Source organism: Vulpes vulpes, chromosome 12, assembly GCF_048418805.1.
Source record: "Vulpes vulpes isolate BD-2025 chromosome 12, VulVul3, whole genome shotgun sequence".
Classification (NCBI taxonomy): domain Eukaryota; kingdom Metazoa; phylum Chordata; class Mammalia; order Carnivora; family Canidae; genus Vulpes; species Vulpes vulpes.
The window spans coordinates 178,355,886-178,377,581 of record NC_132791.1 but is presented as its reverse complement, the minus strand read 5'-3'; the positions used below and the strand labels follow the sequence as shown (position 1 = coordinate 178,377,581).

The 21,696-nt window shown below is 39.8% G+C and overlaps 1 protein-coding gene across 1 annotated transcript in view; it reads left to right on the top strand.

Moving 5' to 3' along the window:
- Positions 1 to 21,696, top strand: part of HYDIN (HYDIN axonemal central pair apparatus protein) — a 332,032-nt gene that overhangs the window by 113,736 nt on the left and 196,600 nt on the right. Inside the window, exons 13-18 of the mRNA XM_072731571.1 lie at positions 4,167 to 4,234; positions 9,831 to 10,066; positions 12,562 to 12,662; positions 15,388 to 15,523; positions 18,331 to 18,495; positions 20,428 to 20,580. Coding sequence (XP_072587672.1) covers positions 4,167 to 4,234; positions 9,831 to 10,066; positions 12,562 to 12,662; positions 15,388 to 15,523; positions 18,331 to 18,495; positions 20,428 to 20,580 — 859 coding nt within the window. The remainder of the gene's footprint in view (positions 1 to 4,166; positions 4,235 to 9,830; positions 10,067 to 12,561; positions 12,663 to 15,387; positions 15,524 to 18,330; positions 18,496 to 20,427; positions 20,581 to 21,696) is intronic.

Sequence of the window (21,696 nt, the reverse complement as noted above, 5' to 3'; positions counted from 1 at the left end):
ATTGGGCAGATCTACAACTTTGGCACCTGGTGCTTAGAAAGATCATGTCTTCAGAACACATTGCAGATCCTATTTGGATTTTCACAGCAACAGATTGTTAATTACCATGGCAAGTCTCTCTTATTATGATTACTGCTAGCAGGACCTCCTTCCATCTACAGCTAAGGTCTCCCTTGGGGTCTGGGGGTAACATAGAAAAGAGACAGACATATGTGTCTTGAAGAATCCTAGGAAAATGTGTTGGTCTCATCAGATTCAGAATCTCAAGATAAGCTTAAAGGTTATTACCACTTCTTTCAATTCTTCTACCTAAGTGTCCCTATTATGGAGTGAATTGCGTCCTCCCAAATTTATATATTGAAATTCTAATATCCAGTGCTTAAGAATTGGACTGCACTCAGAGATAGGACTTTTAAAGAATTAAGGTAACATGAGGTCATATGAGTGGGCCTTAATCCAATGTGACTGGTGTCCTTATAAGAACAGGCACACACACACACACACACACACACACACACACAAAACCAGGCACACAGATAGGAAAACACCATGTCAAGGCATAAAATGACGATGGCCATCTACAAGCTGAGGAAGTCCCTCAGAAGAAACCAGCCCTGGTGACACATCACTAGCAATGTGTGAACAGGTTAGATTGTACTGGGGTTTTCCGCTGTGAGTATAGGATTTAGGAATCTCTCAGGGACCTACTCACATGCAAACTTGGATTCATGATACTTTAGCTCCTCGTGGAGGTTAAGTCTCTCATTTTATCCTCTGGACATTATGTTCTCCCAGGTCAGTGTCTTATTTTGGATGTTATTTCTGGTTTCTTTAAAAGGGAAGGAAAACTTGTTTGGGGAAAGAATGTGTGCATCTTAAAACAAATCACAAATTTCTAAGAGAAATATTCTTTTTTTAATTTTTAAATTTTTTGTTTGAATATGATTGACACACAGTGTTATATTAGTTTTAGGTGCACAACATAGTTTGATAAGTTTGTACATTATGCTGTGCTCACCACGAGCGTAGCTACCACCTGTTCACCATAAAACATTATTATAATACCATTGACTATATTCCCCATGCTGTTCCTTTTATTCCTGTGACATATTCATTCCACAAATGGAAGCCTGTTATCTCCTACTCCCATTCATCTATTTTGCGCATCTCTTACCTCCCCTCTCCTCTGGCAACCATCATTTTGTTCTAAAAGAAATATTCTTATCTAAATTGCATGTGTCCGGAAGGGTTCCAGCACTTTCAACCATGAACTATAATTTTGAAATCCTGGTAAATATCTGTCTAATGATAATAGGTGAAATACGTGCATAATTTATTACATGTTCCCAGCTCTACACATTAATACTGACCTCACTTATGACTTTTCCAGAAATACTTCCTTGAGCCTTGTGGCCTAAGAAATTTCTATAAAGTTAATATTGGGGATTCTGAACTTTTGTTTCTTATCGTTTTATTGTCAGGTATGCTTCTTTCCTCAATACCACATAATTTTGGCCAGCCTTCCTGAAATATCAGAACAATTATCATGCTTTTGCTGTTTCTTTTTACTCCTCAAACTGTGTGACACAGGATTTTAAGTGGTTGATAAACAGCACTGTAAAATTAATGTGATTTTTAAAATTACCCCTGAGTAGTTTTGCTGCCTCTGGTTTTTACAAATGCAATTTCATAAAATTTTAACCATAACAAGGTGTATTTTATATTCAACTTGTTTCACATAATTCAATCTTCCTATTTCTCTTAGTCCTTAAAATTACAGTTGGCCCTTGAACAACATGGATTTGAACTACACCGTCCACTTATATGTGGATATTTTTTGATAAATGCAGCATAATAAATGTATTTTCTCTTCCTTCCTTATGATTTTGTTGTTGTTGTTGTTTTAAGAGGGGAGGGAAGATGCAGAGGGAGAGAGAGAATCTTAAGCAGACTCCATGCCTAGCGCCTGACTCGGGGCTTGATCTCACAACCATGACATCATAACCTGAGCCAAAAATTAGGAGTTGGATGCTTAACTGACAGAGCCACCCAGGCACCCCCTTATGATTTTCTGAATAACATTTTCTTTTGTCTAGTTTACTTTATTGTAGAAATACACCATATCATGCACATAACATACAAAGTATGTGTTAATTGTCTATTTCTGTTATCATTAAGGCTTCTGATCAACAGTAGGCTATTTACTAATAAGTTTTGGGGAGTCAAAATATATACAGGATTTTCAACTACACAGAAGCTTGGCACCTCTAACCTCTGTGTTGTTCAATGGTCAACTGTATACTTTTAACAGACCACTGTATTGATGGAGGGTACAAACTTGGCAGAGACTGTCCAAATACTCAGAATTCCTGCTAGAATGGATGTAACCATGTCTAAGTTCCCTTAGTTATATATGCCTTTGAACAAATTTGATTTAATTTTGGTTCTTTCTACCAATTAAACAACTGCTTTGCACAATTTTGTGAGCTTCTTTCTTACTTTCTTTAGTCTTTATGCATTTCAGATGCTTCTGATCTATTTGTCACTCGGCCTCACAGAACTTCTTTTACAAGTCAAGCATGTAACCTATAGGCTTGTTTGACTTCATTCTCAACTGGATCCCAATTCCTTGCCTATTACTAGCCATTGCTTTTGAAACCACTTTGGGTCATTAGCATGAAATAGAATAGATGGTCCCAAGAAAGGCTTTTAGAACCAAGATTTGCTTTTAGAATTGAGTCTTTGCTCTGATGGCTCCTCCCAGACTTATAACAGCCTCTTAGCCCATTTTGTCAGACACATAGCAGCCAGAAGTACCACTGGGCACCAGCGTGTTCAGTGTGGTCTGACACATACTTCCCCAACACGTAGCTGGGTAAATTAGGAGGGTCATGATTAGCATGTCTTCTGGGATCTTTTAAAAGCTTGGCACATAAATGGGGAATATTTCAGTTCTTACCTTTGGGCTATGGAATTTAGGGATATGGATCATGGTGAAAATCAAGAATAAACAAATACCTTCTATTGCTGCTGTAACAAATTACCACAAACTCAGTAGCTTAAAACAATACAAACTTACTATTTTACAGTTCTATACATCTAAAGTCCAATGTAGATCTTAACGGGGCTAAAATCAAGGTGCTGGAAGGGCTGTGTTGCTTTCTGGAGGCTCCAGGAGAGAATGCATTTCCTAATCTTTTTCAGTTCCTTGAAGCTGCCCATAGTCCTTTGCTCAGGGGCCCCCTCTTCTTTCTTGAAAGCCAGCAACAACTGGTTAAGTCCTTTCCACAGTACATCACTCTGACCTCCTCTTCAGCATCCTCTTGTATTTTTAAAGACCCTGTGATTGCATTGGGCAAACCAGAATAATCTAGGATAATCACTCTATTTTAAGACTTGTTAATTAAGAACCTTAATTTCTTCTGCTACCTTAATTCCCCTTTACCATGTAATCTAACATATTCTATGGAGTAGCACACAAATATCACTGGGGAACATTATGCTTTCTACTGCACCTGAAGCCGACTGGAAGCTGTAGAATCTATTATTTATTGTAAGCTAGAGCATCATTCTAAGATCATGAGGCCCTGCACTGAGAGAAATGGACCAACATTTACAGCAAAGTGTCCTTATAGGCCATCTGTTTGAGTCTTATCTTTTATACATCAGACAAAGAAACCTATCAAGGCAAAATGACCCACCAAGATCATAGCTAGTTGGTAGTAGGAACTGGATTAAAATTATTTTATAAAAATATGGGGCAAGGAATATTAGTATCATTGATAGTCCTTAATGTTTGTTATATGACCAGCCCTATAATTTTTATTTCTTGTCTGAGAATAACTTTTCATAATATGTATCTTATCCACCTTAATATTCTCTGTCATTGGTTTGGTGCTGTGTCTGCTCTGCCTCATTCATTGGTAGGAATTTGATGATAAGTTAAGCACATCATCATTTGCTAAAACCCAGTGGTTCGAGTCTCGAAAAAGAACTCTAAGAACCACAGTGATAGACCATCATCTCGTAGTTTCTTTAAGTGCTAGATTCTATACTTGACTTAATGCTAGTTTATGGTTTTCAGGACTTAGTGTCTCCCTAGTTCCTGTTACTCTGAATTCACTGGATTCTCTATCCACTCCCCCAACCTGTATTCCTACTTCCAGGGGCTGCGTCATTGGACCTACCTTCCATTTCAATGTTCCTGCCCTGCACTTTGGTGATGTTTCCTTTGGTGAGTATTTTTCCATTTGAAGTAGGAAATGGAGTGGAATTCATTTCTCTCTACATGGAAGGAGGAAGGTTTCCAAAGAACCTCTCTTACCATCTTTTTATGGATAATAGCTAAATAGATATAGAAATGTTCTCTCCTTCCTCTGCAGCAGTATATTTTAGTGCTGTTTCCTAGTTTATATGTGGAAGTTATAGCCATATCCTGGACACTGCGGGCTGTCAGGCTGTGGTCGTCCTGGCTCTTCCAGTAATGAAACAATGGAAAGCCTTAGACTTCACACTCCTATCTAAATGTTCTGAACGTTCTATATGTCTATCTATCTATCTATCTATCTATCTATCATCTATCTATCTAATTATTTATTCGAGAGAGAGAGAGCACAAGTGGGAGGGGCAGAGGGAGAAGAAGAAAATCTCAAGCAGACTCCACGCTTAGTAGGGAAGCCAATGCCAGGCTTGATCTCACGACTCCGAGATCATGACCTGAGCTGAAAGCAAGAGTTGGACACTAAACCAATGTGCCAACCATGCACCGCTCCCCCTCCCCCGAACATTCTATTTATATGCAGATTCTGATTTGCCAGTCTGGCTACACAGCAACCTGTTCACAGAGATACTTTCAAATTTCAAGTGAATTATTGGTGGTTGGATTCAGGTGGATTCCATCATTTCAAATGGAAGGCATCTATATTTTTGTGTTATCTTCTTGCTCAGTTACTTCCCTAAGTCATTTCCTCCTGTCTCAGCATTTCCAATAATAAAAATGACGGTATTAGCAGTAAAAGTTTCCATTTATTGGTTCTTTCTTATATTCCAATCACTGCTAAGTGAATTATATGCAGTACTACATTTAAACATTTTAGCAATCCTTTGGGGAGATGCTATTTAGGATTCCCATTTTGGAGCTGGAAGAACTGAGTATTTGAACAGTTAAGTAACTTCCAATGGTCATACAGCAGTAGCAGAATGAGTATTTCAATTGAGATCTGTCTAAATTGTGCACTATGAACAAGAGTGATATTGCCCCAAAAGGGATAAAAATTGTTTGTTTGGGGTTGGAAAAAAAATGCTTGGACCTAATCAATGTTTGTGGTCCTCCAAAGTTCAGCCCTGCCCAACAGAATGTTATTCTTTAGAGTTTTTTTTCTCATTAGGGAGAAATTAATCCAATTTAAATTATATTTAGCTAGTTAATTTCATTGAAAATGAATTCATCACAGTGGTTCTTTTAGGGGGTGATAATAATTTAGAAGAGGCTGAGAAACCCTAGTCTGAATCTATAGTCCACCATCCTTTCCATTTTTCTTTGTTTCCTCCATTTTGACATTCAATTATTTTACTTCAAGCAGGCCCATCTATTTGGGAAAATTTTTTTTCTACAAAAATATCTTTTCTTTACAAAAAGCTTATTCATAATGCCTTTATCAGCTGCTTTAACTTTTGACATCTCCCAAAATATAGGAAAATCTATGTAAGTGGAGTTGAATGTCTGTTTATTACCATAGAATATGAAAATGGCTGGAGACATGTTCACAAATTTTAGGGTATGTTTGAGTAATAGAGTTTTTGCAGGGAAGTAAAAGTGACCTACAACTTGAAAATTGTCTGATGGCCAACAAAGAAAGAGGTACTCTCTCAAAGGGTAACTGTGACTAATATACAATAAGAGGTGAATTACTTACCCAAAGGCCTATGCAGTTATCCTCCAGACAGCTCAACTGAGTCTACAGAGAGGTCTGGGCAACTGATGCATAATAGCAGCATACCATTTAAATATGAACTCCAAAACAGAATATTTGGAAAATGTGCCCTATATCATATTGCTCTGGAGAGAGAAAATAGAATCTAAATAAGCACCTTGGATCAGTCACTCCAAGAAATCTCATACTGGTTCATTGTCTAGAATCTGCCCTATTATTGTTCACTGCTGAAAGTTTAATGTCAATACTATACCAATAAGCCAATTTTTGAGCCCCAAGAATATCTGAGTCCAAACATTAAAAAGCACCAATGTCCCTGATAGTACATTTCAACAAAATATGACAAACAGGAAGTGTATATATATCCCCAAGATGCCATTGATGTATTCAAAATGCTATATTTGATGTTGGCAAGCTCTAGGTAACACAGTGGGTGAATCCATTTGTGATGCTCCAAACTAGGTAGGTTTTTCCAATTAATGTCTTCCATTTGGTCTGTTCCTATTATCCTTAAGTATAGGAAAGGCCATCATTGAGTAATTAATTCATTGTTTCTTTGAGCTGTAGAGATAATAATCAACAGCTATTTCTCATGGTTGGTCAGCTAGAAGTTTTGGTAACCAAGCTTAGGTGAAAATAGAAACAGCTTATTTTTCTTTTGTTGTATAACATCTTATTGAACCATTTGGTGATAAGGCAGCTAGACAAGAGGCAGGAAAACACTGCAGACCCATGACCCAAGATTCCTCAGGTCTGAGATATGAAAACACCCCTCCTAAGCCCACCTTCAAAATTCAAGTTGCCTTTCTTTTAGTTTGGATATGAATTCATTAATCTCCTCTGTAGTGTGGCAGGAAATGTTAACAAAAAACATATCTTTTTGCTTGCCAGCAAGAAATCTAGGGCTATTTCATTTTCAAAACCAATTGCGTCAGTTAATTCAAGCTACGTTGCTGTGCTTCTGGATTCTGTACCGTAAAAGCCAAAGTCAGAGACAATTTTGTGACACAATTTCAAAGTTATTTTATGATAATATTTTTAAGTCCCAAAGTTGGAACTAGAGTTCTCTCATGAATCCTACCTAAAGTATCATTATTTATTTCTCCAGGAAGATTGGCCTCCTGTCACAAAGAAACACCATCCATGGAAGAGTTATTTATTGGAAACTTCCTAATTATTACCTCACATGTGCAATTAGGACTTTGATGAGACAGACAAAACTAAACATGTTATTGGTTCAGGGATGAAAGATCAATAAGGGCGCATATAGTTCCAGATGCAAGAGAAAGTAACTGTTAAAGGAACAAGCCAGGAATTGGAGGAATTTTCTTAGTTATTTCAGGATGACTGGCATATTGTACGGAGTTTAAAACAGGTTACAGAAGCTTGTAGCCCTGGGGAGTACATTGAGCTAAGTAAAGTTGGTAATGTTGTTCCCATATTGGCACTAAGGTCCATTCTTGAAGAGGTGTCTCATATGGGTTAGTTATTTGGCTTAGAGATAAAGATTCTAGATTTGGCATCAGGGCCTGTTGGGATTGATGGTGTTAAATTATTATAAATACACTAAAGTAGAAGAGAGGTAATAGTACTATTGATTGGCTTCTGATATGTCTAAAGTATGGCTATAAATATTTTGATGGTAGGATTGGATGTTGGATGACATATCTAACAATTAATTAGGTTGACTGAAGCTACAGTAGTGTCAGAGACTCAGATTATAGAATGTGGGTGGTGAATGTCCCTGAAGGAACATTGAAGCTTTGATAAATCCTCAGATTCCTTAAAGAGTACAATGGACCAAGTAACAACTGATATGCCAGGTGATAGACCTAAAGGGACAGGGTAAGTATGTGCACACTCACTATTTTTCAGGAGCTACAAGAATATGTTGAATGAAAATAAGGAGTTTAGAAGGCTCCAGGTACTCAGAGGACCTAACCATTGGGTAATTTGGTCAGAGAAGTTAGGGTTTGAGGGCAAAGTTGTTAGGATAAATATAGAGATCAAAAAAAGTAAGGGCACATGGGTGGCTCAGTGATTGAGGGTCTGCCTTTGGCTTGGACTGTGATTCCAGGGTCCTGGGATCAAGTCCTGCATTAAGCTCCCTGCTTCTCCCTCTGCCTGTGTCTCTGCCTCTCTCTGTGTGTCTCTCATGAATAAATAAATAAATAAAATCTTTAAAAAAAAAAAAGCAGCATGATAGTTGTCTTCCATGGCCCAGGTATGAACTGGTAGTATTTCACAAGAAGAAATATTTAAATTGACTTTAAGAGGGTGTAAATTAGAGAGCCAGGAACAATTCGTTGTAATTGTCCCTTATAATCTTAACTGCAATGATTATAGGAAGATCTTAGGTTAACATAGGAAATCATAGAAAGCATCAGGAAAGCCTAAACCCAGTAGTATTAGGATTTGGTGCAAGCAGAAGCCTAGGAGTAACACTTATGTTATTAATGACCCTGCAGTCTTTAATAAAATGATATCCTTTTCTTTAAGCTTCTAAACTAGAAATATGGGGTTTACAGGTAGTTGTACAAGGAATTGTCCTAGCTAGGAAGTTATAACTGGCTTTATTCTCAGAAAAACTTCTAGGTACAAAGAAATAGAGCAATAATTTGGAAGGACCCATCTGAATCTTTATACTAACCACTTCTGGAGCAACGTTCATTACATTGTAGGAGTGCTTATCCCATAAATGGCATATTGTATGGTCCCCATAAATGGTGGGTTGAAATAAGGGTAAGGGATCTATAGTTTCAAGAGTCTTTGCTGGGAAAGTTAAGAAAAGTTGAATGCAGCAATACATGATTGTGAAACTGACTTTCAAGCAGTTCCTCTGGGGTTTCCAAGAAAATCCTTCAGGTACACTTAATTGGGCAATTCTTTTTCCATAACGGATCTCTTCCAAGTAGATTGGCAGGTGATATCACAAAGGAGACATAAATGTGTTTCCTCCAGCAGTCCTAATGTGTACACAAAGACTCAATCATGGGAATCTTCAAGAATTAGATCAGGTCTTGCAATGATGTAGTAACTACTCCAGAAACCAATTGTGTTTTATTGCAGTAGGGTTCAAGGTAGAAAAAGTAGTGTTTGCATCTAGTAGAAATATACATATTTGTTTTCCTCTTGTTCTGAAAGTGGTGGCAGATACAGTGGGTACCTAGAGAATCCAAAATCAGGGTTCAGTTTATTGCTTGCCAGGCAAGGAGGATCCATATCTCTTAGAAAGGGATGAGGAGTCTCCCCAAACTGAATTGAATATAGGAAGGCTAAATTTAACATAACAAAGTAGCTTTGTCTAAGGGAGGCCAAAACCAACTGTTGTGTTAGTCTCTAGCTGGCTCAAAAGCAGACTATAAAGTCTCTCTCAGGAGAGGTCATTCAATCTTGTGTCATCTACCCTGAAAGCACGAGCCTCAGACAGGTCCAGGATGAGTTACATAATGCCTAGATCATACAGTGGGGAAAACCACACAGACTCCTCTCCTTTCACACACTGGCAAAAACAGCAAATATGATTCAATTTTTTAGAAAAATCTGTATTCTATGCAAAAATTAAATGCAAAATCTACTTTTGGAAGACTATTCACCAAACAGATTACAGAGGCTGCTTCTTGAGAAGGTCCTAGATGAACATCAAGGGATTGGTTTTATGTCTATTGTTGCTACATAGTAAGTGTATAAAAGTATTCATTGGATGAAAGAAAAAGAAAGAAATGCATTCACTGATTGTACAGTTGAAGACTATAATCTGGGAGAGGTGGAGTTAAGCAGGTAGCACTGAGTTGTATAGACAGTTCATTTGAGAAGTTTGACAATGTTAGTAGGAGTTGAAGTTCAAGGGAGGGGAGAATGCGGCTCTTACTTCTTACTTCCTATTTTGTTTTCCAGGATTCCCTCATACCTTGATATGTTCCCTCAATAACACCTCCTTGGTCCCCATGACTTTCAAACTACGTGTCCCTGGGGATGGCAATGGCCATAAAAGCATTTCAACTTGTGAGCAGTATTCAGACAACAAAATACCATCTTGGAACAAGGACAAAATACCCATAATGAAACCAAAAGAATTCACCATCACTCCCAGCAGTGGCACCATTCGCCCCCAAGGATTTGCTGCTATCAGGGTAAAGTACACAGCCTTCCAGCAAACATGGCCAAGGAGCCAAATAGTTAATAGGACCACAGCCAGGGTATGCTTTATATGTCCAACTGTCAGTAGGAGGGAGTGCTTCTAATTCACGTGAAAAAGTGGGCCTATAAGGCAGTGAATTATTGGGGCAAAAGAAACCAGATACAAATATATTGGGCAAAAGAACTGACACTGCTCTAGTGGATTTCCATCAATCTAGATGCATTGTCTTCACCAGAACAATGGATTCTAGAAATTCGTAATACAACCATTGCTCTATATAGATAGTACACTTAGTGGTACAAACACAGAAAGATTTAAGAACTCATTGATAATTAGGTTCTACTTTCCTTCAGAATCAAATCATTTATACCAATAAAGGTTCAGATTTGTGCCACAGATGATACTCAGTTTATTCAGATTTTTAATACAAATCTGGGCTTCATGGTGAATGTAGATGTGATATTCCTAACAGTGCTTTATATTTAGACATGGAGTGTGATACTCTGATTATGGCCACTAGCAGAATTATTTCACAGCTAACAGAGAAAGGTTTTACCGTCCTCCCTCACTTACTTTTGTTCTCCAAATAGTCAGGTTTAGCATTATTGAAGGCTGCTAAATTGAAGTGATTTTATCTTTTCTGGGAAAGACAAAATAAGATTCCCATAGCTAAGGTTGGTAATTTTCTCTTTAGTCATTATCTTTGAATATTTGATTCAGCTGCGGTTTTTATCCCCCACATTTGTTTTAAGTGTTTTATAATAGCTCACCTGAATCCACTCATCCTCAATCTTTTCTGGGAGTTTTGGCTTTTCCAAGGGCTTCTCCATGGACTTAATGAGGTTTATGTCATATTATTGTTATAACTTCTCAGAGTTGTGGTCTTAGTCCATTTGGGCTGCTATTTTTAATTGTTATAAATACTTAAGATTGGGTGGCTTATAAACAACAGAAATTTATCTCTCACAGTTTGGGGACTGGAAGTCTGAGATCAGGGTGCCAGAATGGTAGGGTTCTGGTGAGGGGCATCTTCCCGATTGCAGATTGCAGACTGCCGACCTGTGTCCTTGCATGGTGGGAGGAGCTGGGGATCTCTGCGGGGTCTTTTTTATAAGGGCACTAATCCTGCTCACGAGGGCCCCACCCTCGTGACTTAATCACCCCCCCAGTTCCCCACCTCCTAATTACCACCATACTGGGGGTTAGAATTTTGACTTATGAATTTGGTGGGAGGGAATGGAGGGCGAGGACACAACCATTCAGATTATAGCAGTTGCTAACTGTGACTTTCCCAGGAAGAAGTGCTGTTGCAAATAATTTTATTTTTTACTTTGTGCTCAACCTACACATTGCCTACCTTTCCTTTTTGCTCTTGCACGTGGCACAGGAAGATTTTAGAAGACATAGCATTCATCTAGCAGCCTTCTGCCAGAGCCACTCGTTCTCCCTTCTAACCATAGCTCAGAGATATAAACAGGGCTTCCTAACTCAGAGCATCTCTGCATGTTGGGGCAGCTACTTCTCTCCAAATCTGACAAGTTTTCTTTCCAAATCAATGGCTCCATCTTCATTCCCTCTTTATATTTGGAAAAGCTTCCTCCAAGCTTCAGTTTTTGCTCCTGAACTAAACTTCAGCCATGTCTGTGTAGACTCAAATTTGCATCCAATGTTTCCCTCTGCAACCAAGAAAAAAATTTTAATTAGTCCTTCATACATAATTTATAGATAGAAAAGCTTTCACCTGTGCCAGAAGCTGTTCTCTCTCCTTATAGGTATCTCTGCCACTACAAATCATCTTCAAGCAATTAAAAATTGTGACGAGACTTCAACAGCTTGAATATAAAATTTCACAATAATGAATAAAAAACACAGAGTAAAATATATACACTGGGCACATATTGTCCTTGAATAGACCTTTACTCAGAGCTTCCTGCTTTCTGCTCCACTAATGAGTATAGAGGGCAAGGGGAGGGGGGAGACAGATTTTGATTTTTTTTTTTTAGATAAGACTAGTTGATTCCTATGCCACTTTCTAGAACTGACATGGTTATGTTCATTTATTTTGCTGTAAGAGAAACTTACCTATTGTGTTTTTTTTCGGTTTATTGAATTTTCATAATTGATATAGCCTACAGGCATAGAGAACAATGTAAATTGAGTAATTATAGTTGTTTGATACAGCTCATCCTTCAGAGTCATTTTTTCCCCTTATGCAGGTATATGACTTCTTTTATACAGTCTTCTCAGAAATGAGCAAACCTATTGTAACTAAAGCCATTTGGTTTCTAACCTGGCCTTTGAAAAACCTCAGCACGCCCTGACCCCAAAATGTAACTTGTCCCACTAAAAATGTAAAATGCCGTACATCTCCTACTAGAGTACTTAGAAGTTGTGCTCATCAGTGTGGTCCTCCCCTGCTCCTTTCTCCCCTGTGCAGGGGGAGGGCTGGCCTTGTAGAAGAGCAGCTTTTCACCTTTTTCTTCCCAGGTGACCTTATGCTCCAACACTGTGCAGAAATATGAGCTGGCCCTGGTGGTGGACGTGGAGGGCATTGGGGAAGAAGTGCTGGCACTCCTAATTACAGCCAGGTATCATGCTCACCTACTTTCTATCTTCCTGAGTCTCCCCTGAGCTGCCAATATGGGCTGCCTCTCCAAGAGGCAGCATACCTGCATTCGGTTCCCACTGCATTTGTTCTGCTTTCCTGGGAAGCGAAGTTGGATCTGATATTCAAATGACAAAGCTTTAAAACAGCAAACTGCACCTTTGGTGGAGATAAGAGAAGGGATGTGTGTGTTTTGCAGCATTAAGAATAATGGTGCTTTTGGGGGATCCCTGGATGGCTCAGTGATTGAGCGCCTGCCTTTGGCCCAGGGCGTGATCCTGGAGTCCCGGGATCAAGTCCCACATCGGGCTTCCTGCATGGAGCGTGCTTCTCCCTCTGCCTGTGTCTCTGCCTCTCTCTCTCTCTCTCTCTCTGTCTATCACGAATAAATAAATAAATAAATCTTAAAAAAAAAAAAAAAGAATAATGGTGCTTTTGAATGGTCGGACTTTCCAACTATATAACCTAAAAAGGCTTTACCAGGAAGATGTGAACAGTTGCTGCTTTTTATTTTTATCTTTAAATATAATACTCCAGGGTTATGCCCAGAAAGAGCAGTGCTCACAGTCCTGCAGTGGAGATCCATCTAGCAAGAAATTTCTTCTTCAGGAGATTGTTACTATGACTTAATGCTGGCTACAAGTAGACCACCCAAATGGGGGCCTCTTACCACACTCCTCAGAACCATCCCCACCTTCCCTGTGTTTTAATAGAGGCAGCAGTGGCCTCTGGGGCCAAGTGAAGATCCTGGCTCTGCCATTTGTTGACTGTGTCTCCTTGACCAAGTTACTGTCTTTCCAAGGATGGAGCATGACACCACTGATGATAGTGATCCTAAGTAAATAATAAAATCATGGGCCACACTTTGGCCAAAGCAAACAGGTGTCCAGGTCTGAGACTTTAAGGGGAATGTATGAAAATGCCATTTTTGTGAAATTACTTAGTAAAAACCTGATAACATGTCCATCCCTGGAGTTTAGATCTCATGAATTTCAGAAGCTGTAAAGGATTTGAAGGTCGAGGCTTGTGCTATGGTCTACTTAGTGTTCCTTCCAAAGACCTAATTGATTATTTTGTTTGCTTAAAAACAGCAAAAACTAGGCAGCCTGGATGGCTCAGCAGTTTAGCGCCACTTTCAGCCCAGGCGTGATCCTGGAGACCGGGGATCGAGTCCCACGTCAGGCTCCCTGCATGGAGCCTGCTTCTCCCTCTGCCTGTGTCTCTGCCTCTCTCTCTCTCTCTCTCTCTCCCTCTCTCTCTCTCTCTCTCATGAATGAATAATAAAATCTTTTTTTTAAAAAAAAGCAAAAACTAAAAAAAAAACAGCAAAAACTTTCATCTAGTCCTTTCTATTCCCAGATTTACCTTTTTGTCTAGTCTTGCATTTCATTTCTTTTCTGGTTGGATTTATTCTGACACTTTCCCCCTTGGAGCCCCCTTTCCCTGCAGGTATCAGTAGGAAACTCTGAATTTTTTTTTAAAAAGTCTTAAGCAGCTATGAGTTTCCTACCATGTTTTTTCCTACCATGTTTTACTGTAAGTCCTATCAGCCACAGTATTTCAGGTAGTAAATGATTAGCTTTATGAAAGTCATCAGGTCAACTGGCAACTCCATTCTAGCTGAAAATGAACACCCATCCCATGCTAAACCTCAAACTTGGGGTTAACAAGACTCTCTTTCATGTCATCATTTTTGGTGTAATCTGTAGAAACTGCTTGAAGACCCTCAACAAAAGAATTGCTTTTAGAACTTTCAGAGAGCCAGCAGTGACAGCTTGCTGTGCCCTCTACCACAGGTTAATCATCTCTCACTGACTGAGCTCTTGCTCAGTGCTATGGGCACTGTGCTGTGCTATTCATTCTCATCACCCACCCACCCCCATATTTCCCACAATACTCTTAGAGTTCATTATGCTAATGTCAGGCCCTAGAATTACCTTCATTTTACCTCTGAGCAAAATGGGACTCAGGAAGGGAAAGCAACTTGCTCAGGCTTGTCCTTGTTAAGGTCAGCATTTGAGCCTGGCCCTGATTCAGACGCCAGTGCTCCTCACCGTGGCATTGTATTGTCACAGTGCAGCAAGGCAGGGCAGACTTTGAGATTCAGGCACAAAATAAAACCCAACCGCACACACAGGGCTTCAGCAACCTTCCTTCCCCTACCATAGCCACCTTTGCATTGAGCACCACTGTCAGTGCCAGTCCTGGGCCGAGCAGCCTACTGATCCAAGACAGCTGTTCTGCACAGGAGTTAGAATTGTTACCGTAATTTAGGTGGTACAAACTGGTAGCTAGTCCTTGCGGGACTGTGACTGGTTCAAAGTGTCACAGCTCATTAGGACCCCATGCGGGTGGTGTTGGTCCTATTTAACTTGGAAACAAATCCACTAACCTGAGGAACTTGCACTGTGGGGGCCCCTTGGCAAAAGAAGGCCAAATATGACAAACAATGGAAATGTTACCCATTACCCATGGAAGACTGCTGTATAAGGAGTCCTGCTTCTAGCCCTTTTTTTGATTAAAAAGTGGTGACTGGGGGCGAAGGAATGGGGATGACAGGAGAGAAGATTTGAAAATGATTAATGTAGTTGTTAGAGAAAAACTTTGTGACAGTGACAAATGAGTTTAACTTGGGACTCTGTGTTCTCCGTATGTAAACAAGCTCTCTGTCCTTTTGAATTCTTTAATGGGCTCCTTCCTTTGAGCAGGTGTATTGTACCTAACCTCCACATGGTTAACACAGAGGTGGACTTCGGGCGCTGCTTCCTCAAGTACCCTTATAAGAAAATGGTCCAGCTTGTCAATCATGATGACCTCCCAGGATGCTATGAGGTCCTGCCTCAGGTGAGTATATTATCCTTTTCCAGTGTTGCTTTTTCTTCGGTTGGATTTTCTCGATGAGAAAGAGAAATCCTTCCAAGGAACCATATTTCTGAACACATGACCCTCTGTAATTCTGATTTTTTTAACCCTGGGATAATCTGGGCATGGAGTCGTAAAGCCACAGCTGGATTTCCACCTCCATGATTGTGCAACTACAGGTGTAAACAGTTATTAATTTTCCAGGGAAATTGCCTTTGATAAAGAAAGGAAAGGGTCAATTAAGCCAACATGCAGAAGTTGAACCTGCAAATAATTGGCTATGAGATAATCATTCCTGGGAAATGAGGCAGAGCTAGGAGTTTCCATTTATGGCCATGGCTGTGACTTGAACAGCGTCACTAAGTTACGGTAATGCAATATTTATAAATGGACTTGTTCAACTAGAAGTCTAGAAATACTACAAAAAGAAGAAAAAGAGAACTTGTCTTCTAATTTTTTATGAAATAGATCTGTCCACATACTGCTATACCTAGCTAAGTGGGACACTAAGCAATTAAAGACATGTGGATTAAAGATTCAAAAAATCTGTACAGACCAAAGTAATGGAAGGTTACTAATGGGATGCAGTTTACAAGAATGGATTTGTATTTAAAACCCTATTACTATGTAAGGACAGTACTCTAATAAAAATTCATGAAAAAAATCAAATGGGGCTTTTATTTTTACTTATTTATTTTTTTACGGAGTTTTTATTTGACTACAGGTTCAAAATGAGTTCAACGACAAGTATGGAGGCTATGGAATCAAGGCAGGTTAGGCTGCATCAGAGAAACACAGTGGTCAGCTAAAGGCAGTGCCAAATTTTGTCTTCAGATCTTGACATCATGTTTTTTTAGTGGAAACATGAAAAAAAAAATCGTGTGTGGAGTAACCGGAATGGCAATTGACATTATCTGGAAATCCAAGTTATAGGAGAAGCACAGTGTTTAATCAGGAACAGAAAAGACTTAGCTAGGATGAAATTGCCACCTTTCACTAGTTGAAGGGCTACTACATAAAAGAGGAAATTAGAACTATTCTATGGGCTTCCCCAAGACAAAACCAGAAGCCAAGGGCTGGGTTGACAGGAGACAACTTTTCCAACTTTTAGATGATTGGCAGCATCATTGGAACAGGCTAGCCTTGAGTAGCACATGATCATCTCAAGAACCCAGCAGAGCCTGCCTCTGTGGTGATGAAGGAACTTTTTCTACACAGCTGGGTACCTGTGGGAAAATGGTGAGACACTTGCTTTGAGCACATAATTTAGTGGGGGAGCCAAAAAACTCAGTAATCAAGATGAATTGTGTTTTCTGTCACATTTTAAGAAATTAAAATGAATGCAAAATTAAATCAAAATACAAAAATATTAGATAAAGACAGAATCATTATTGCCAATTTTCCCTTTTGGTCTGTGCTCCAGTAAGGCCAGACAGAGCACTGCCATGTTGACACACTGAGATTAGGCTAGGCCAGCCCAGGTGTACAAAGACCAAGGGTGGGGCGGTGTCTCTGGACAGGTGAAATTTGTATGCTCTATATACTCTGTCTTTCCAGGAGCTGAGGTTTCCCAGAATCACCCAAACTTATTTGGCCATAGGATTTTTAAAGTTTTACTTATTGCTGTTTTTCAGAAAAGCTAGTGGAGTGCCTGGGTGGCTCAGTCGGTTAAGTGCCCAACTCTTGATTTCAGCTCAGGTCATGATCTCAGGGTCCTGGGATCAAGCCCTGTGTCAGGCTTCATGCTCAGCAAGGAGTTTGCTTGGGATTCTCTGCCCTTCCTCTGCTTGCATTCTCTCTCTCTCTCAAAAAAATAAATAAATCTTGGGGCCCCTGGGTGGCTCAGTGGTTGAGTGTCTGCCTTCAGCTAAGGTCATGATCCCGGGTTCCTGGGATCGAGTCCTGCATCAGGCTTTCCATAGGGAACCTGCCTCTCCCTCTGCCTATGTCTCTGCCTCTCTCTGTGTGTCTTTCATAAATAAATAAATAAATAAATAAAACCTCTTTAAAAATAAATAAAATAAAATAAATCTTTAAAAGAAAACTAGTAATTGCTGCAGAGCAGCATTTTGAAGAACCTACAGTGGTAAACGCTGGTTAATATTCATTCATTCATCTCCCTATTTTGCCATTTAAAAAATATGTACTGAGCATATATTTTTGGGCCAAGAAATGGGTATGTATTGAGGAGAGGCTCAGGTCATGCCCTAGGGAGTTGACAGTCCATAGAACAGATGGACACATAGATAGTACACACTGTGGAAGAGGACTGCAGGATGCCCCCTGGGGACAGAGGAAAAGCCCTGGCTCTAGACCCCTAGGGGTACCTGTGGGTATTCAGGATGGATGTGCAGGTCAATTGAAGGGAGAGGCCATTCCGGAAAGAGTAACATAGTGCAGAGTAAAAAGCAGTATCCTGAGCTCAGGAAATACCCAGAGCCTCTGTTGATAGAAACACAAAGGGACGAGGTGGTAGGGGATAAAGCTTGAAGGTGTGGAAGGCCAGACCAAGGAATTTGGCCCATGGATTAATTCACATTATCCACTAATTGTGGATAATTTCTGCATCTTGCTGGGTTTGTGCACTTTGGTTTGAGGCCTTATGCACACCCCACTTCCCCTTTGCAGAGATGAGGTTCTGATCCCCCTTTACTTGCCTGAATGGTAATACACTCTTAAAGAATCTCCATGGACTCGGGATGACACTTGTTTCCAAATAATCGAATATGCTGTTTAATCCATACCCTGCCAGGGGTTTGCTTATCCATCCGGCTTGTCTCTCCCACCAGGTGCATGAAGACTCGCCTGCTGTGTTACTCACTAGTCCTATGCCCTGTGGAGTCATCCCTCCCCGCAGCACCGCTCACATACCTCTGGCCCTGGAGACCCAGGTCACTGGGGAATATAGGTCCACAGTTTACATCTCGATCTTTGGGAGTCCAGACCCCCCTATGGTGAGAGCCAATTTTCTGAATTATAGTTAAAATTGCTGTACTCCTTGCATACTCTGTATTTGCATATTTTCTGATTTTACATTTTCACTCTGCAATAGTAGAATACTAGTGCTGTGTTACCAAAGGAATCTATCTTCAGATCCATCTAAAAGTAGTGGTGTTTTATAACATCTGTCCTTTTTAATTTAAAACATTTTTAAGGGATCCCTGGGTGGTGCAGCGGTTTAGCGCCTGCCTTTGCCCCAGGGCGCGATCCTGGAGACCCGGGATCAAATCCCACATCAGGCTCCCGGTGCATGGAGCCTGCTTCTTCCTCTGCCTGTGTCTCTGCCTCTCTCTCTCTCTCTGTGACTATCATAAATTAAAAAAAATAAAAAATAAAATAAATAAAAACACAAGGTTTTTAAAAAAAAATAAAAAATAAAACATTTTTAATTTGTAAATTTTTTACATTTAAATCTTATTTTTAAATTTTAGAAAAACTTAATTCCAGCATAGCTAACAGTGTTATGTTAATTTCCAGTGTACAAATAGTTATTCAACAAGTCTATATATTACTCAGTACTTAGCAAGATAAGTGTACTCTTGATCCCCATCACCTATTTCCTCCATCCTCCCAACCACCTTCCCTGGTAACCATCCATTTATTCTATATAGTAGAGTCTCTTCCATATATGCATGAGATCATATGGTATTTGTCTTTCTCTGACTTATTTCACTTAGTATTATACTCTCTAGATCCATCCACATTGTCGCAAATGGCAATATTTCATTCTTTTTGATGGCTGAGTAATATCCCATTGCATATATGCACCACATCTACTTTATCAATAGCATCTGTTCTTAAACTCCTATCAGGAGTTTCTCATACATGCACAGACAGAGGGGGCCAGTCCCCCTTCTAGAACCTCTGAGGGAGAGCATATCTGTGTGTGTAACATCCTCCTCAGTTGTTTGGTGCAAATCTGAGTATCACTCACTTGCTGCATATGGGCTCTGAGAGTGATTTCAGTGACTTCTCACTGGATCTTTCCCAATACTTTGACTGGAATCATAGCCCAAATTAACCTACTAAAGCTGTGAGGGGAAGTAGCCTCTCTCCAAGTGTGGGAAGAGGGAGACATGGAAAGCTATCCACTGCCTGAGCTGAATCAAAGGATGAATGTTGAATCTTGAAGGAAGTTGCCCAACAGGCTATGAGTCCCTAGACATTCAGTTTACTTGGGAGCTGAGTGATGTGGGCATGTATTTGTTTGAAGTGGTTCTGAATACTTAGTAGAATAAACCAGGGTTTTGCTTTTATCTCTTCCATGTATGGTGCCATAGATAAGCCACCTGACTTAGAAAGCAGCATCACAAAGGCAGGCCAACTCAAAAGGTGCCACCAGTCCAGGTATCTGTCCTGCACAGATGCTGCCCATGAGAAGGTCACTTGCTGAAGGGCCCCCTGCCTCAGGCAGATGCAATGCCTACATGGAGGCACAGGGCTGGGAAGCAGAACAAGGTGGATTTCAGTCCCCAAACTGCATAGTGCACAGCACCATTGTGTTCCTAGTAAAGAAACAGGGTGGGGACTCAATCCAGCCACTTCTGACTTGGAAGTGCCTGTCCTTATCCCCACACTGAGGGTTTTTGAGGCTGGAGTGCTCGGTGGCATGCAGAGGACCAGTATTCTGATTTCCTCGCAATGTACAGGCTCGGGTTGAACAGGGAAGCCAATCATCCCTTTTGGGGAGGAATTCCAGGCTGGATTCACGGGCCGTCTCTGTATCCCTCTGACCAGAGGACAGAGAGAAGGAATGACAGTTCTCATAAGCACGCTTTAATGCCCCTTCTCTTTATAAAAGGGGTGGCCAGAAGCTTGTTTCAAGCAATCTTCAAGCCCTGCCATTTTCAGCTATTCTTCTCTTCTTTCTCTTGCATGGAACACAGGTATGTCACCTAAGGAGCATTGGAGAAGGCCCAGTTATCTATGTACATCCCACTCAAGTTGATTTTGGCAATATCTATGTCCTAAAGGACTCTTCAAGGATTCTCAACCTATCTAACCAGTCCTTCATCCCTGCATTGTTTCAGGCACGCATGGTGAGTAGATGGCAGGACCATCATGTGATGAAAATACTGCTTTGCCTATACCTTATAGGCAGTGGCCCTGTTTTTACAAAATGCCTTTGAGAATGATCCCCAAAAGTAGAGATTTATATGATTTGACTGCATTAAACTATGCCATTCTCATCCCTAGTTCCCCTTTATTATAATCCTTCTGTTGACTAAGCAATACAATAAGCAAATAGTTTGGTAAACAAGCAAATATAATTTTGAGAAGATGCTTCAAAGATCTTCTTACTGAAGTATACCTAAGCCCAGCCCCCCACCTCCAGAAAATACCTTTTAAATGTCTCTGTAACTGAAAATGCCTTTTTATATTTAATTTGAACCCTTTGGGCCACAAATATGCTTATTCTAGTTTTATTCTATCATCCTTTTAGCAATATTTTAATGTAGTTTTTTAGGAGATGTATGAAATACAGCAAAATAGTATTTGCCAAAAGTAGAAATTAAACAGCAAAACAAAGATTGATACAAAAATAGATATATAATAATTCTAGAAAGGAGTCTGTCTTATGTCTATGTATTTTATAATGATATTTAGATCTGCTAGTCTTCTTTTTTTATTATAAATTTATTTTTTATTGGTTTTCAATTTGCCAACATATAGAATAACACCCAGTGCTCATCCCGTCAAGTGCCCACCTCAGTGCCCGTCACCCAGTCACCCCCACCCCCCACCCACCTCCCCTTCCACCACCCCTAGTTCATTTCCCAGAGTTAGGAGTCTTTCGTGTTCTGTCTCCCTTTCTAATATTTCCCACTCATTTTTTCTCCTTTCCCCCTTATTCCCTTTCACTATTTTTTATATTCCCCAAAAGAATGAGACCATATAATATTTGTCCTTCTCCAATTGACTTATTTCACTCTCTGCTAGTCTTCTATAAGCTAATTTTTTAGCAGAGATAATACCAATTTTTACAGAATTTAGAAATTTTACATCCCACAATTGAAAATATTTTTGATTTTAGAAAAAGGTTTCTAAGTTTAAATATAAAATTTTCAATAGTATAGTCCTCCTCCTATCCCCAGTTATTGATATTTGAACACTAACATTTGGTTTCAGCATTTGTCAGATATTTCTGAAAAATG